Here is an 18766-nt window from a genome sequence, read left to right as displayed (position 1 = left end):
ATGAAAAAGGAGTGCATGCAGTCTGTTAGCACACAAGTGTCTTAACACATCAAGCTTAATTCTTCTCTGCTGTAAGCTATCTTTTTAATTTCTTTTAAGTGGTGTAAGTGTGGGTAAAACCAAAAAGACTTTATTTTCAGTCAATTTTTATGACAGTAAAAAAGCACAGCTAAAGCAAGCTCTATTCTTGGTGATGCTTATGAAACAATGGAATTCTCTACGTGGAAGGTTGTTTACATGTTTGTATGTATGTCTGTGTGTATACATGTGGTATACAAAAACTCTACAACTTTTCAGTTGAAACAAAATTTTTAAGAAGCTGACTAGGAAAAAGTGAAACGCAGAAAGTCTGTTTTTTGAAGGCCTCTTTGTGGAAGCTGTCAGTAAAAAGATATTGATTTGAAAATATAACTGCAAGACTTGAAAGAAAAATAAAACTGACAAGCCTGTTATAGCACACATAAAACCCCCTGTAATTTGTTATTATAACAACTGCATTGTTAGGTTTTTGGGGTTTTTTCAAGTCTAATTTTCCTAGCAATCCTAACACGACATCCTTGTCTCTAAATTGGAGAGACACCAATTCAATAGGTGGACCACCCGCTGGATAAAGAACTGGCTGGATGGCCGAATGCAAAGAGTTGTGGTCAATGGCTCGATGTCCAGCTGGAGACCAGTAATGAGTGGTGTCCCTCAAGGATCATTATTGGGACTGGTCTTGTTCAACATCTTTGCCAATGACATGGACAGAGGAATTGAGTGTGCCCTCAGCAAGTTTGCAGATGACAAGCTATGTGGTTCGGTTGATACACTGGAGGGATGGAATGCCATCCAGAGGGATTTTGACACGCTTCGTGAGGTGGGCTGATGCCAACCTCAGGAAGTTCATCCATGTCAAGTGCAAGGTCCTACACCTGGGTCAGAGCAATCCCAGGCACAGCTACAGGTTGGGCAGAGGAGAGATTCAGAGCAGCCTTGTGGAGAAGGACTTGGGGGTGTTGGTTGACGAGAAAATGAACATGAGCCGGCAATGTGCACTCGCAGCCCAGAAAGCCAACCGTATCCTGGGCTGCATCAAAAGAATATTGACTAGCAGGCAGAAGGAGGTGATCCTGCCCCTCTACTCTGCTCTTGTGAGATCTCACTTGGAGTATTGTGTGCAGTTCTGGTGTCCTCAACATAAAAAGGACATGGGACTGTTGGAACAAGTCCAGAGGAGGGCCACGAGGATGATCAGGGGATTGGAGCACCTCCCATATGAAGACAGGCTGAGAAAGTTGGGGCTGTTCAGCCTGGAGAAGAGAAGGCTGCGTGGAGACCTCATAGCAGCCTTCCAGTATCTGAAGGGGGCCTATAAGGATGCTGAGGGACTCTTCATTAGGGACTGTAGTGATAGGACAAGGGGTAACAGGTTCAAACTTACACAGGGGAAGTTTAGATTGGATATAAGGAAGAAGTTCTTTACTGTAAGTGTGGTGACGCACTGGAATGGGTTGCCCAGGGAAGTTGTGAATGTTCCATCCCTGGTGGTGTTCAAGGCCAGGTTGGACAGAGCCTTGGGTGACATGGTTTAGTGTGAGATGTCCTTGCCCATGGCAGGGGGGTTGGAACTTGATGATCTTAAGGTCCTTTCCAACCCTAACTATTCTATGATACTATGATACTCAACAAAACTTCCTCATAAATGGGAAGACAAATTGGTTACAAATTGGTTCCTTATCCTCCCTTTGCTATGTAGAAACTATTAGTATGAAAGAAGTCAATGCTTACAGTATTCTGGGTCTCATAAGGGTATAACACTGCTGGCTGTATTTTTTAATACATGGTGTATGTTAGTGACTAAGTAGTGACCATGAAATAGTCTTACTTTTATCTGTTTCAGTGGCATCTTGAAGTCAAGAAAAGGTGTACTGATGAGAATGATTAATAGTTTCTCTTTTTAATGGAGGTACTTTTTGTGTAGGAATGGCCATGTTTTTATTCTTTCATAACTGATAAAATTTGCTATATTGTCTTCTTTTATTAAACTTACCAGAATTTGCCTTTTCCCAGGTATCAATATATTCCAAAGGTTTTTGTACATCAATGCCAGTTTGTCTGGCAATATCCTCAGGTGAATGTGCATCATCTGGAAAAGAAAAGAAATGAAATAAATATCTACAGTGCAGTGTACCAAGTCATGGAATACTGATACATTGTATATGTTCAAAATCTATGTAACATTAAGTACAAAACTAGCATATATGACCCACCTATGTTTTACAGATTACTTATTGATATTCGTTATCTTCCTATTCAAGTAAATAGAAAGTGATCTGGGTCTAGAAAGTGTGCAATTAAATTTTTAACATTACTTCCAAAAAGTCTGCTTAGAAAGAGAACATTAGTAAGATTAAGAGAGAACAGATCAGTTAAACAAAGATTGTATGTGGAAAGATGGGTACAGAGAACATTCTGTTTTTTCAGCATACAGAATAGAATACCCATTGATACTTGCAAAGTTCTCCTTCTCCCATAAATAAGATCTTCAGTTTTCCTCCATTTTTAATGACTAGAGCAATTCTGAACCAAACATACACTGTATTTGGAGTACTGGAGGCAAAGTGTACATAAAATCAAGTTTGTGTATAAAAGAAAGTTCTACTTAAATGTTACATAAAGGCATTTTAAAAATACTGAAGTAAATGGCATTAAAAAGATAGCACAACTACTGCTGGTACAGAATAACTGTCTCTCATGATGATATTTATAGAACAGTCAAACTGTTATATTAATATGCTTTCCCTATACAAAATAAGTATATTTACTTTATACAAACTCTATATATGCTGGAGTGAGAAGATGCATTGCAATTTCGTCATGGTGCCAAGGGGGTAGGGGAGGAATATCACTCCTTCCTCTGACATATGAACCCCCCCTGAAAATTAATGTTTTAAGAGAACACCAACTAAACCAAACCTCAAATTTAAATTAATTATCAAATTTCAACATGATCTAAACCCTTCAACCACAGATTTCACAGGTTTATATTCTGGTGCTCAGTTTCTTTTGAGATTAAATTAGTATTTTAACATCACAAAGCAAGTAATTTTTCGGTTATTTTACTATTTGGCCATTCTTGCTAAGCGTACCTTAGGAATCCACAGTCTGTAGAATGGACACATTAAATGTTTTTCTTAAGACTGAAGTAATGAAACTTGTAGCGAGCTCAGAGCAGGATGCAGGTCACCTGATCCCTGTGACCAGTTTCCGAGCACATCATGTGGTTTTATATAACTGCAATTTGTCTTCAGGTAACTAAAGTGGTTAATTAGATCTTCAGATATACTAAGTACCAGAGTGCTAATTGGTGTTTCACATTATGATGTTTGAGGAAGAAGAAGCATGAGAAGACCAGCACCAGCTTTAAAAAGAAAAAATTACCTTGTACACCACAGGTCATAGTCAGAGTATTTAGTTTCATTAGCTTCATCTTGAAATAAACGCACCAACAAATATAGTAGCACATGAACTAAATCACACTAAATCACCCAAGTATCCATTACAACTCCTATCTAGCTTAGTCCGATCTTAGTGTCTATAGAAAAGCCTACCTCTAGCCTGCTCCTTACAATCTAATTTAGAATCATAATCTTTTCCGAGTGTCGTGGTTTAAACCGAGCCACAAAGCTCGTTCACTCACTCCCCTCCCCACCCCTTTCTCCCTCTTTCTTTCCTTCCCCCCCACCCCCCTCCCCTCTCCTGGAGGGATGGGGAGGAAAATCGAGAGAATGTAACTCCCACGGGTTGAGATAAGAACAGCCCAGTAACTAAGGTATAACACAAATCACTACTGCTACCACCAATGATAATAAGAGAAAATAACAAGGGAAGAGAATACAATACCACTATTAGACGCAGGGACATTTTTTTTCCTTTTGAAGGTGCTGAATAGTGTTGAACAAGGCCCTGTAAGCACAGGCCAAGCTCCTGCATGTTGCCATGATTTGTCCGTCTCTGGTATGGCCAGACTGACAACACACCTCATTTAAGTGTTTTACTAATTCTTCTGGATTTTGTACTTGTTTGGTGGTGAAATTCCAAAGTACTGGAGCGGCCCACTGACCTAGATACTTGCCCATACTATCCTACACACCCTGACACTCATGACTGTCCAGCCTCAGGGAAACTCTCTTTGTCCTCCTATATCATCGTTTAACCCTAGACAAGGCCCAAACCTGACTCTGCTTAACTCTTGAAATCAGACTAATTGGTCTTGGGCAAAACACACTCTGTTTGTGTGACAACATGGTGATCCCCATCACAATCAGCAAACAGGTCTCAACAGTATTAAAAGGCCATTCAAAAACTTCAGAACTCTCAAATGATGCTGTAAATGGTCTGGGAGGGGGGCTGGGAGGGTAAAAGAATGTCTCCTTCACAGGTTGACCACCCGAGAAGGAGAAAAAAGACGTGTAATTGCTAAGCACTTTTATTATATACCTCCCAAAGTATAAAGGTGGTGACCACACTGGGAACATAAGCCAGATCAGTTTCATGATCTATGATTCTATTGCATTACAAGTCATTACCAGAAAGTACAATGAGACAAGAACCTTAGCCCAAGGCCCCCAGCTGATAAACACTAACACAACAAATACCAGCTCTAAGTAAGGTACGATATACTGAAACTGTGAGATCAAGAGGAACAACTTTGAGAGCCAATAAATCATCATTGTGATGAATGACTATAAATCTAAAACAATGAATGCTTATCACAAATACGATTAGACACACACCAGTCAGATCTGTTGTTATCTCAACCCCTCAAGCCCCACGCTGGGCGCCAAAAAGAACTGTTGTGGTTTAAAACGAGCCACAAAGCTCGTTCACTCATTCCCCTCCCCACCCTTTCTCATTTTTTCTTTCCTTCCCCCCCACCCCTCTCCCCGCACCCGGAGGGATGGGGAAGAGAATCGAGAGAATGTAACTCCCACGGGTTGAGATAAGAACAGCCCAGTAACTAAGGTATAACACAAATCACTACTGCTACCACCAATGATAATAAGAGAAAATAACAAGGGAAGAGAATACAATACCACTCACCAAACGAGTTCAACACCTCGAAGAGAGCCCGTACCCTTCCGGGTAAGTCCCAGTTACCTCCCTTGGCATGATGTGCTGTGGTATGGAATACCTCTTTGGCTAGCTTGGGTCAGGTGTCCTGTCTCTGCTTCCTCCCGGCCTCCCCTCATCCCTGGCAGAGCATGAGGCTCAGAAAGTCCTTGGTCAGACTAAAACATTTGTGCTATCAGCTCTGTTCCCAGGCCGAAAGTCAAAACACAGCGCTGCACCAGCTACTAAGAAGGAGAAAAATAACTGCTGCTGATGAACCCAGGACACCGAGTTAAATCAGCCAGGAATGAACAAAATATTGCATACATTCTAGATGAAAAAAGTAGTTATCCATCTCTTTTCCCTGCTTTCTCCCCTCCCAAACTGGCAATGCTGTTCTGTCATTAGTAAAGTAGCAATGAAAAATACATCAAAGTTTCAGGGAAAATGTTGTTCAAACCACAGCACTTCCCTGTTGACAAAAAATCTCCTTTTTGAATGATTCATGCACTTTGAAGTTACATAAAAGTTTGTGTTTTCAGTGAAGGTCCCTCCTCTGTCAAGCAGCATGCTACATTTATCATAGTATTTGCCTTGTGCTAGCAAACATAATTTGCTTATTATAAGCATTTTGGCTTACCACATTCATCCTAGCTTTTAACAAAACTGAAAATACATTTATTACTTGCATGTGTGTTTGTGTCTTGTTTTACTTCTATCTTTTTTTCCTGAAAACATTCATGGGGGTCTGGAGCACCTTAAAACTAAGTACTGTATCTTTAATAGCAGGCATACAGTTAGAAGGGTGGATAATTTTAAGGGAAGAATTGGAAAAAGTGCCTTTGATAAAACAAATTGAAATACCTTAAATCTTGAGTTTCTCTAGAACTTGGCTATACAGCCACATTTTGAAAAATAAAGAAAATATAGCACAAAGTTCAGGGCTATATGACTGTAATGAAATCCAATCTCTCTTTCACAGGGGAAGTGGAAATGTTGCTCCAAACAAAAAGGTTTGCTTGCTGATGGTTGTCTGGAAACTTAATAGATCAAGAGCAGTTTTTAAATGCTTAAGATTAAATAAAAAAGTATCTCAGTTATACACACTAAGAGAAGTACGAAAAGCCATCTCAATAAAATGAACTAAATAAAATGGCTAAGACATGGTTGAAAACTAGAAGGAATGTTAATCATGAGGAGGCAATCACTGCCTCTTTCCCACAGTCAAGTTTACCATCTGGCACTATACCTAGCCAGGAGATCAAAAAGCCTGCCAGGAAACCAGTTACAATCCCATGTGCTGCTGCTGGAAAAAACAAATTCCACTGCTTATCATCTTGGCCTTGCAGCTGCCAAGCATACTCTGCATGGGTTGAAATGTCTTTGCACAATCAGGAAGAACTGGAGTACATTTAACAGCAGCGCCAGCCCAGCAAGGAACTGGTCTTGAAACAAGTGTCCATGGCTCTTCGGTAAATGTGCTTTTCTTCAGAGAAAGAAAAAAATGAAGTAATGTCTAAAAGTAAGTCTGAAAACATACTGTTCCTTAAAGTCCAATAAAGTCATCTGATCACATTAAGGGTTCTGATAAGTTAACCACAGAAAATAAGATACCATTTTCATAATGGAAGAAATCAATTTCCCTACACGAAAAAATCATCCAGATACCTTAAAATGTTAACATATTTATAAGATATCACCCACTGAAAAAGAAGTAAGATTTAGGTTAGTAGAGTTAGTAGAGTTCTCTTTTCCAAGTCTCTTCTGCAGACTCAGGAATTCTGTTTGCGATATGTAATTGCACATTGCTTAAGAGAGAGAGAGAGGTGATTTGATTGGTTACCTAAACTCCCTCATTTTGTGAAAATTTTTTATGAGCAGAGAGTCCTGTAGGCTCAGACACTGCATTTGCCACAATACTGTGATGTACCTGCTTTACAGAAGACTTGGGATTCCACTTATGGATCACCAAGGAAAGTAGACTGAGAAATTGTGAAAAGCTGCAGTCTTCTCTCAATGTCATGAAAGTATAAAATTCATTGGTGATTTCTCTACACTGCTGAGAAGAAAGGTGCAGACTCACAGAGAGCTATGCTACGTCAGGAGGGTTGGAAGAGCAATGGAAAATATTACTTGAAGTTATCATTTTCCAGAAGAATTCTAAAAGGCACTCACTCGCCTTTTAGTATACATGGTATGCACAGCAAGGCAGTAGTCTCGTGATGATCTTTGACATGATCTACCACAATGAAGCTCTAGTTCTTCCTGGCAATTTGCACTACTATAAAGACATGGAAATAATGAGAACTACAGGGCACTCCAACGGAACATTTGAAACAAGATTGCTTAAAACAATACTTTAGCAGTCACCCAAAAAAACATTAAGCACAATAAACTACATTTAGGAATTTATATGACTACTATTATGCTTATACTGCTGATTTACTTAGCATGATTTTTTTTTTCCTTCTTTTTAATCTACAGATGCCTCTGAAAAGGTTACTACTATATGGGAAAAGGGAAAAGCATAATATACTGTTTAACATAATTGTGCATTTGTGCATGATTTCATAAGGTGCTTTCAAAAGCCACCTACTCCTGGAGACCTGTGTGAGTTCTGCTTATCTTGGTTAACAGACATTAGGAAGCTCACTTACAAGCAGACTGCCAACACAATAAAAGAATAAAACTTTCTAACCCACAACTACTGACACAGGTCATTTAATACTGTCTCTGATGTCCTGGAACTTGATGGGCTCATTTTATTTATCAGAAGGACTATGAAATGTCAAAAAGCACATACCTCCAATGAAGGCGCCCACTCTGTATGTAATACAGAAGAGTTATGTCATGCTCTAAACAGGCTATTTTGAATTCAATTTAAATATTCAACTTTAAATATACAACCTCTTTTGAGATTTTGCATTTCTAAAAACATGGTGGGCTTCTCAGAAGTATGTACAGGAATGAGTAGTTCAAATCATACTGAAGTCAACAAGATGTATTAAATTGCAAAAGATACACTGGAAGAAGTACAAAGAAACATTATACGGATAAAAAAGGAATGTTTAAAGTAGACTGCACGTTGCTCGGGTTATCCTAACCTAGCTAGCACAGAACAATAATATGGGATAGTAGCACTGTTAGTAGTGGGTGAACAGCAAAAGGTTTTCTTTGAATATGCATTTTATTTATTTATATTATTTTTTAAGCCTGCATCATTGATGAAGAATCCCAAAATTCTTTATTTAATTAACCTTTGTCTGCACTAAAAAAAACAGTAATATTTGTATTGACAGAATAAATTAATGCTTTATGAAATAAAATGTATGAATTCATTATAAATTAGCACCAAAAACGTTATTTTAATTGGATAAAAAAATAAAGTACAATTGAAAAAGGCTGAATGATTTTTTTCATCAAACAAACCAGTAGTCTGAATAAATATTTGTGGTTAGGGATGTATGTTATCTGTGTGTGTAAGGACATGTAAACTGGAGTGTTAGCTCTCACTCTCCTCTATCATTCACCAACCTGGAACATTCTTTGTGCTGAAGTATTTAAGCCTGAATACTGCACAGTCCATATACTGCAGTCTGAATATGAGTAGATCTAACATGAACATACCATGTGCATAGCTAGTAGCTAGCAAGATAACTGGCCTTAAGGCTCTCTTACCAAGTCTTCTGACTTGGACTTACGCAACTGGGTAACCCTTTTCAACAAAGTGTTTTCCCATATTTACGTAAAGTACTCCTGAGGAATTAATTTCAGTAATCAAACACAATAAAATATTTTGCAGGGTTCAACATGATTTAAGGTTCTTGTCTTTAACAAGTTAAAAACCACCCAAAACTGCAGCTCTACCTGTTGCTGGCACAATCCACTTTGGCAGTCCAGATGCTTTTGTTCTAGCTGGTGCTAGTGTGGTTCTGCTAAGAACTGTGGGAGAGTTCAAAAAAGAAAATAAGTTCCATGAGAAGAAAACCCAACACACTTTTATGTGATGCCATCGATTCCACACTAGACAGGGAAAAACAACGCTTGGGTTCTTTTTTTTTTTTTTTTTTTTTTCTGATTTGGAAAGGCTTTCTCTCTGGACTGATTAATTGATAGAAAAATACTTTTTTTTTTTCTTTCTCCAGCAGCACTCAAAATTCTACTGAGAATAGGTGAAATTAATTAACTAATTAATTAATTAATTAACCTCCACCCCATCCTAAATTGAATAAACAATTATTACCTCGTCTGGTCTGTGATTTATCAGATGGCTTTGGTCTTGCAGAAGTGAGATGTGTTTTATGGGGTGCTAAAAGGAATAATGTTCAATTGAAATGTTTTGTGTCAACAGAACATCAATACTGCAGTATAATTTGCCAGAAAAGGCCCATGCACCGGTGAGATACAGCAAAATGGATGTATGAGAATTGTATGAGTTCCAATCTAAAATGCATACTGAAAATGCTAGTTTCTTTAGTGCTCAGATGACTCCATCATGCAGCCTGACCAGCCACATTTATGTTTAGGCTTAGGAAAATGTATAAAATTTTGACAGCCAGTTACCCAACTGTACATGGATATACAGTTAGCTTTGCAAGGTATCCATAGCCTTAAGACATTTAATTAGGTTCTGTAAAAAACAATCAAACAAAAAACCTCAAAATAAAACGCCAAACCAAACCTTCCCTGGATCAAATATTCAGATAAAAACATAACACATCGAAAACTGAGAAAACAACTGGAAGTATTCAGTGCAGAAAACGTGTAAGGCTGCTGAAACACAGTGTCATCATCAAGGTTAAAATCAGAAGCATTTAGCCTTTTCTTATTGTCACCTTTCACTTGCCAAATAATTTTGACATTGTAGTTGTTACAGAATTTGTGTGAATCACACTGAAAGCTGAAAGCATAAGTAGTAATCACTGACATCTTGTGCCAAATTATCAACCTCTGTAAGTCAACATTTTAAATAAATTGAGCTGGTTATTTGATATTCAAATCTAATAACCACTCTATACCCAACACTTAATGCAGTGTCAGAGAAAATACTTATGCAGGAAAGAGCATATTACTCATTTTTGACACTTAAATTTGGTAAAAGCGTTACAGATTTAGATTTACTGTTTTATAAAGAAAAAGGCAAAAGTCAGTTTCATCTATGTTTGCGATACTATACATCTGACGATCCAATACACAGCAGTAATAATGTTTAAAGTTTCGTATCATCTTTGAGGCAATAGTGATTAAACCTTGATTTTCAGGGCAATGAGTAAAACCCCCACTTAATAAGGGGAAAAATGAATTTTCGTTTTATATATTTGAAATTGTTTAAAGGTAATAATGAACAGACCATTAAACCTTAAACTATTCTGATTTTATTTAAAATCAACAGACTCTCAAGATAACAACTTAAGAAAGTCTTAAAAATTACCTGTACTGAAGCGTGGAATTTCAGTTGCTAAAGCAGTTTTGGCCTTGGGTGAAATCTGGTAAGTTTCGCTGGGAGCTGAAAGTGGAGATAGTATTGCTTAACAAATGCAAATTATTTCCTTTTAAACATAAGACACCACAGGGGGAAAGGGAAAAACTGTCTTTGTGCAGATTATAAACAAAAAGAATCAGTGCCAGAAACCTGGCTGAAAATCATGCTTCTATACAAATAAAAGACTTTTCAAGACTGGGAAGATGTAGTCGGACAAAGGAAAAAAAGATGAGCCGGCACTGCCTTGTACATGAAATACTTATTTTTAGAAAGAATTGTATGAAAGAAGAAATGGCTGGAAAATTAAAACTATCAATATTTTGTACATGCAGTGGAATGTGACTAACAAGTGAACACAACATGAAGATATATTAAGGTGTTTCTGTTGATTAAAGTGTTAATATAGTCATATAGCAAAATCAGAGGAACTCAAGTTTACAAAAAATAGACTGACATTATATTCTCATTACCCAAAGTCATTTTGGACCCATCAACAACATGAACTGTTACAAGGTTAATCGATCCCAGGTGTGTTGCTCTTGGAGCTACAAGAAATAGAACATTGCTCTGTGAGAAATGAAATCGAAAATGTTGGATTTCATTTAGGATCTGTGTTCTTTGTTTCCTAAAGAGCTATTGCTACACCTACTAAGACAATTTTAACAGACGTGAGACAGATACATGTTCTGATTAGGCTGGATGTATTTTCATGCTGACAGCTACACAGTGCAACTATTTTGCTGGCCTCCCCTCAGCTTCAGTAGAAATGCCCTGAAGGTGGAGTTCTGACAGTCTTTGGTCTTCTCACTCTGGTTATACTAACTTACATTTCCTAAAAATTGTCTAAAAGCTTATAGTAGTGGTTTTATCTTTCAGATAAATATCTTTTTTTTGGTTTTATCTTTCAGATAAATATGATTGAATTTAGTGAAAGATATCTAAGTTACTGGATTTAAAAGAGAGACTGGCAGCCAGAGGCACACACTACATATCTCTTTCAGAAATAAGGCTAAAATAAGGAAGCCAGAAAGAAACCTACTTAGTGGCGTAAACAGCAGTAGCTAAATAGTGCCATTTGTTTTTAACTACTTTCTTAACATAAGCAAGTTTGCTTATGCATTGTTATAATGATTTCAAAGTCAAAGAATAAAACTATAAATTCTGTTTTCTAAAATTCTTTACCTAAAATTAATTTTTTAGTGGTACCAAAACATGGCACTTGTCAGCTATGACATGACTGGATTATAACTATGCATCCCTAAATCTGCTGTAGTTACTGCAAAAATCACTGATAAAAAGAAGGTATCTATCTATACTCTTAGCATCTAGCTATCTTGAAGTAAGATTCTGACATCCTAGTTTCAAAAGCAATTGAGAACTTGAAGCAAATGTATAAAGAGTAATAAAATCACCCAAAAGAAAAGAACACAGGGAAGCTGGCTACAGCAGAGTATTTTTATTAAAATTAACCTAATTCATCGCATATTTCAAGGCTACTACCTACCAATTCAAGAAAACCAACCAACTTCTGCTCCCCATGGAAATAGATGCAATTCATGGGCATTCTCTTTGATATAATTTATTAACATACTCTGAGCTGAACAATGATGATAATTGCTGTCCACAAATCATGGATGTCACATGACCGCAGTACTGAATGACAGAAGACATTGTAACTAAAGCAGTGCCACAATAACACTTTTAAAGTTAAAAGCTTTAAATTACCAGGTTTAGTCCGTGGTTCTTCTGGCCCAACAGATGTTCTGGCTTTGGAAGGAATGAGCAGTGTTTCTTTTGGAGCTGAAAGAAAAGGAAAAAGATTATTATTGTATTTTTCAGGAGTCATGGTCCAATGTCATATTTAGCCCACAGAGAATTCATGCCTCAAATGCCTGAAAAAAGACAATAACAATTCCACGGCTTTCTGGAACCTGAAATAAAATTACTATCCAAACCACAGAAAAGTCTTAGTACAGTGCTGTAGGATAAATAGAGTTAGAGGCTAAAATTCTTGATCTAAAAGAAAAATTAGACCACTGAATTTGGTTGGAGATTTCACAAATAACAGTCTTCTGACCAGACATGAGCTGTAGGCTATTTCTGCTTTACTTCTAGGATAGAACTGAAACTCATCTGTATTAAGAAACATGCATGTGTGCAAGCAGAATGAAGTATATGTGGAATGATATTTCACAAAGTACCACACTGGAGCATGTTCTCTAGATATTTCTTCACTGAAAAATTAAGGATACCTGTGTCTTAACATTAAGAAAACTTATTTACCCATTGTTGCCCTTGAATGCTCGGTGGTAGTAGAAGATTTTGTAATAATTGGCTGTGGAGTTGTCTGATGTATTGCTGTTAAGGAGAGAATGTGAAGAATCTTAGAATATTAAACTGTAATAGAAACAAAGTAGAAATGCTACTTTAGAAATGCACTATTTCTAAAAGTTTAAAAATGCCCCAAATTAAAGTGTAGCAGAATACTTTAAAAATCAGCTGCTGACAGATATTGTTAACTTCTGTACATTCCTTCTGTAACAAAAATGCCAAGAGGCTCAGCCCCCTGTAACTATTTTAGAGACTTCTTTTCTTTCAGGATAGCACACAATGGCAGTTGTCAATTGTACAAGCACATTGCAAAGGAGTTCTGCTGCGTTTTATGGATGGAAACCAAAAAAGTGCACATAGAGTTGCATCTCTGATTACTAGGAAGTAATCAGAGAGAACACGGTCTATCCAGCCACTGAAATTTGTCAGCATCCACATTATTACATTTTAGTCATCATTTGCTGTATTTAACAGAAAGGAGGAAAACCATTTTCGATGCATACTAGAAATCGTCCTGTTATTTTTAGTGTAGTTTCAGCATATTTTGGATTAAGTGTAATGCCTTTGTTTGAGTACAAAGCCAGCTATGAACAGTTTCATTAAAAAGAACAAAACCCAAGGCTAAGGGAAGGAATTATTAAACACAAACACACAAAATTAAAGGAAGGATTCCATTACCAGGTTTGGTGTGTGGTACTCTTGGTTTTTCAGATGTTTTTGGTTTGGTATGAATGAACTGTTTTTCAGTTGCAGCTGAAATAAAAACAAACAGCACCCATAACAATAATTGAAACCCAAGCTTCTTTCATAGCACACAAGGAACGTAAGTACAATCTGATCTGTAATAAGGCAAATTATGTAAGGTTAAAGCTGAAAATTGAACAGCTGGAATTCCTGGAAAGAAAGGGAAATAAGTTAAATGGCCACTGACATGGACTTCATTATATGCAAATTTGTAGCTTTGGACGAAGCAGTGAATAATATAGTCACGAAGAGCATACAGTGATGGAACGAAAATAGACAGTTGCATCTTGCATCTTACACATCTGCCATACATGAGTATCTGAGGACAGTATCTGCTTTTCAGTGGACCCTTACTATCAGACTTGATTTATGAATTAAACCCTTTGTTTTTATGTGGGAACTATTTAATCTTGTCTTCATACTGCTCAGTTAAAATTGTTGCCATATAGGAATCATTTACTAGAAAAAGTTATCTTGGCACCAGGTAGTCTGATCTACACCAGTGGAAATGGTCTTCAAAATATTTGCCCTAGCCTGTGCATTCTTCACCTTCCTAGCTCTGACGAACCATTTTCTGCACATGAATATTGCATCAGGTAGCCCCAGATACGTATACAACAGAGCATGTAAACTTCACAAAGCTATACAGAGATATCAAATGAATATTAACCTAAGTAATTCATTCATACAGGGGATATATTGAAATAGAAACACAAAAGTTTTTTTTCCATTTCCTATTCTTCAGAAAGAAAAGGCATACTTCAAAGATTACTGAATGCCTATTAATAGTTCATTAGTGATACTATTTCATTCTCAGAAAATTGTGGTCAGCCTTGGCATCTGAAACTGGGGATAGAGAACTGATTATTAACAGAGTTTGCTCAAGCAATACTCCTGCTGGCCAATACTGCTTGGATTTATTGATCTTTATTTGGTCCACATCTGACACTTAAGAATAAAGAATTCTCAGCTAATATTTCATATAATTTAGTAAGTTTTCCCAACATGGATGACTAGAAGTTAGCAGAGAAGATGGATTTAAGAACTAGTATTTGATTTGGGGGGTCACATATCTGGTCCATTTTAGTATATGTTATGCTGTGGCTGATAACTTATAATTTCCTTGCAGTGAAGCAGAAAAGTATTTTAGGATGACAGTATCCATACCTCATGTGCAGAAGTTACAGGATTCACTACATACTCTTTAAATAACGTCTCCTTTTATTGCAAAATATGTGACATCTTAAAGAATTACACCATCCTGACTGGAAAGGCTATGAGATGAGGTAAAGAACCTTCAAAAGTAAATGAGCTCATGCATTATTACCCTTGTCAAGACCAGAGGGCAAGCAAGTATCTAGAAGCAGATCAAAACTTCATCATTAGTTTTTAATGTATGTAATGAGCACTCCCTAAGAAGATCTTCTTTAACAAGAATAGGAAATAGATTATTATTTATGAAATATACATTATTACCCAATGTTGCTTTTGTTCTTTCAGGGATGTGAGGAATCGTAGTAGTATCTGGTTCATGGAAGGCTGGAATGATTTCTGTTGGAAGAAATGTTGATAATGCTCAGAATAATAAAGACTCTCTGCCCGCTTCAAAAAACACTTCAGCACTATACTATGTACATCAGAAAAGGGATATTTTAAAACAACAATGGGCATTTACCCTCAGAGATTTATGGCTACAAAGAGTTCAGTTTTTTTGTGTTTTGTTTTGGGGTTTTTTTTAGATATTTAAAAAACAAGAATAATAGCCCTTCAGTGAAATCAGTGATTATTTTATACAGTTCAGTCACATTTATGGTGGGGAGTCTCCTAACTCGAATACAACTGAAGGGAATCCTTAGTCTGATCTGGATGAGTATACGCATATAAAGGAAAACCACTGCAACAGCTTCAAGAGGCTTCTCTCACAACAGGTTCAAAACATGGTGCAAACAACTGAAGTCTGTTGCACGGATACAAGCTGTGGATAACTTTTTATCATTGATTTAAACATACAGGTCACTACCATTTTTTCTTCTGGTAACATCAACATAATATGAAAAAAAAAATCTTGAATTGCTCCAGTTTCCATCAATGGTATGAGTTAACTGCAGCATTGCAGAAATATTTTTAAGTTACCCGGATACCCAGGTAATGGCAAATGCACTGTTGATAACTCCCCCCACTACCCTCCTGAAAGTATTAAATTATCTACTGCAGCTTGACAAAAAAATCTGATTATTTACCAGGCTTCCTGGGTGGAGCATCTGGGATGGGATCTGCTTTAGGTTTAAAGGGAGTATGTTGTGGTTCTTGAGGAGCTGAAAGAAAAATCCTGTTTTAAGGGTTTATAGTCTTCAGACATAGACAGGTTTCTTTCACAAACATTGCATGCCTTGTGCTTGCAAAGTAAAATAAGATCCTTACGTGAGTCTGAAAAATCGAGTGTCAGATGCATAGAGGAATTTCAAAAGAAAAGAAAATCCTGAATTAAAACATGGGTGGAAAATTGATCAAGTAAGCAAAATCTGGAGTCAAGCAACAGAACCTGAAAGAACACAGACAACTACAGTAGACATGTTTCCCACGGTATGTCAGAGCTCACAACTGCAATACCCATGACATGCTTGTCTCCTACAAGTGTCAAAGAATTACAGTGTGTATGAGAATGAAAGAAACTTACTGTGAAGACAACAAAACAGCTAGGAATCTTTCAATATCTAGAACACAGTAAAATTAAGATGGCATGTGAAAAACAGACTAATAATATATAATTGGTCCAAGGATCAGCAGGGAAAAAATAATGACCAGCCCAAGGTAACATCTTTACCTGTTGCTGTCTTTTATTGTTCAATTGTATATACAGTAGGTGCCAAAACTTCATAAAACGAGAATATGCACAGAATTAGCAATAAGTACATGCAAAAGGGTAAAAATATTCCCTTTTACATAACTGATTTCTAATTGGAACACATACTTAAATTTCTTTTTAAAAATTATTATTTATTGGTGGAATTAGTGAATATATACTCACTCCAAAGGAAGGTTCAAGTGATGCTTTCACAACCATCAGGAGTTACAGAGGTTTGGTGGTTCAGTACCAAACTATTAAAATCCCTATTAAGCATATACTTTTAAGTATCAAATTCTATTACTAAGGCACACAAACATAAAAGTAGTTTGATGTAGATATTTAGAGTCATACACAAAGGATCTCAAATATGTTTTTCTCTAAGAAATTTTGATTGGCACAAAAGATGCAATTTCTTCCAACAACATTCTTATAATGTTTGCATGTTTTCTACCACGATTTGCAGAGTATTCATCAGTGACAGCAATCATGTGGTTGAAAAGCATACACAACTCATCAAAACTCAGCCATTAAAAATACAAATCAGCTCTATCTTCCTTTAAACATGTGATCGTTAGAAAACCTATTTGTCTGTAATAAGAAGAGATGTTAATCAACACTTGATTCATTGAGGAAAGACAACTCAAAATAAACCCTGTATTTTCAAACACAACAAAACAACACTTCATTTACCAGTTTTTGTGTATGTTATGCCTGGACCTGGTGATGCTCTAGACTTGGAAGAGACTCGGCGATTTTCTTTTGGACCTGTAGATGTGCGAAGTTTTGAACATGTTACTGAGAATAACAATTCAATATAACCTTTTGATTTTCCTGACAGAAGATTCACTTTTGGACAAAAATTTTTTTTAGAAAGTATTTCCATTTGAAAGTAATTGCAAAGAGATCTCCTGACAGTGCTCATGCAGAGACTAAAGACAAAGTGACTGTTACAGTGCAGTGTTGGATTAACTCTCCACTCCTTTCAGCTCTATCACACAGAGCTTTTTACAAAGTAAACTGCTGTAGTTCTAACACTTAACCTTGTTGAACTTCTTAAGTGTTTCATATGCCAAAACCCGTTGCTTATTTTACTCAGCTATGCATTAAAAAAAACCTCCGGCAAAGAAGAAACTTGGAAATTTACCACTAATTTTCAAATGGACAGAAGTATTTTCAAAATTTTGGCAACAGGAAAGTAGCGTAATTCTACACTTGTAAATAAGTAACTGGAAAATGAAAATACTTCTGTCACATTTTGTGGAAATTAAGACACTAATTTTCTGATGTGCAAAGGCTCAAGATGACCGTTAACCCTCATTTCCCTACCATTCCCTGTGAGCTATTGACATGTATAATATTTAGCGGATTATCTTGTTCCATGACAGCTATATAGCAAAAACAATAATGACATTAAAGCACAGCATATGCAGTAATTACCTGTGTAATTTTAGAGAACTAGTAAATTTTGACAATTTTCAAACTGATAAAACTTTCATGCAGTAAAAGGCAAAATATTGATATGCTTACTTGCTCTAGTTGGAGGAACACGTGGACTGGATGATGTTTGAGGTTCAGAAGTCCCATGATGTATATCGTTAGGAGCTGAAAGAAAGAAATTCTGTTACACCATACTAAAATTTTCTGAGGTATCAGTGTCCACTACCACCTGTAACAGCTAAAAAAAGAAAAAAAGCAACCCAAAACCAGATAAAAAATTTAAACCACAGATATTCTATGGAAGTGATGCAGAAGAGAAGAGCTTTTTTAAATAAAATTGGTCTATAGGGAAAAAAGATAACTTTCTGAGGCATACTATCAACTAAGCATGTGACAGAATTACTGGTTCTATTTAAGAAAAGGACTTAAAATAACAGAAGAAAACAAGTAGCTTCAAATACAAAGACACCAGTAGACTGTAATGGAGGTTGTACTGGAATGATTTGCAGTAGCAGATTCAAATGATAAAAATGCCTTACTCAAAGGGATCTGCCTCAAGGAATCATATGACCCAAAGATCGCTGAAGTGATTCTTTTCCAGCAGTGGAATTGAGGTTTGAGTGAAGCAGAATTATTTTTCAGTCCTCTATGAAGGACTAAATATCATTTAGTAAAACTGGAGGGGAAAGGAAGTAGAGAAAGAAAACTTGCAACATGCAGCTCTGCTCACGTAAACTGTATGACTAATGAGAACAGTGCCACCTCTACTGTATGACTGCAAACATGCAAGTTATAATCCTATTCTGATCTGCCCTTTGCCTCTTACCATT

The 18766-nt window shown here is 36.7% G+C and overlaps 1 protein-coding gene across 28 annotated transcripts in view; it reads right to left on the bottom strand.

Annotated features, from left to right (window-relative positions):
• ABI3BP (ABI family member 3 binding protein) overlaps positions 1 to 18766 on the bottom strand; it is a 168862-nt gene that overhangs the window by 30744 nt on the left and 119352 nt on the right. For 26 of the 28 annotated variants that reach the window (XM_065676534.1, XM_065676519.1, XM_065676521.1 and 23 more), the window contains 12 exons: positions 18027 to 18101; positions 17190 to 17264; positions 15892 to 15966; positions 15128 to 15202; positions 13586 to 13660; positions 12860 to 12934; positions 12302 to 12376; positions 11047 to 11121; positions 10526 to 10600; positions 9338 to 9403; positions 8962 to 9036; positions 2033 to 2128 (listed from right to left, as the gene is read on the bottom strand). In XM_065676534.1, coding sequence (XP_065532606.1) covers positions 2033 to 2128; positions 8962 to 9036; positions 9338 to 9403; positions 10526 to 10600; positions 11047 to 11121; positions 12302 to 12376; positions 12860 to 12934; positions 13586 to 13660; positions 15128 to 15202; positions 15892 to 15966; positions 17190 to 17264; positions 18027 to 18101 — 912 coding nt within the window. The remainder of the gene's footprint in view (positions 1 to 2032; positions 2129 to 8961; positions 9037 to 9337; positions 9404 to 10525; positions 10601 to 11046; positions 11122 to 12301; positions 12377 to 12859; positions 12935 to 13585; positions 13661 to 15127; positions 15203 to 15891; positions 15967 to 17189; positions 17265 to 18026; positions 18102 to 18766) is intronic. The other 2 variants (XM_065676526.1, XM_065676533.1) reach the window with 2 other exon arrangements.

Source organism: Lathamus discolor, chromosome 4, assembly GCF_037157495.1.
Source record: "Lathamus discolor isolate bLatDis1 chromosome 4, bLatDis1.hap1, whole genome shotgun sequence".
Lineage (NCBI taxonomy): Eukaryota > Metazoa > Chordata > Aves > Psittaciformes > Psittacidae > Lathamus > Lathamus discolor.
The sequence above is the reverse complement of the archived record's forward strand: the minus strand, read 5'-3'. Positions and strand labels throughout refer to the sequence as shown.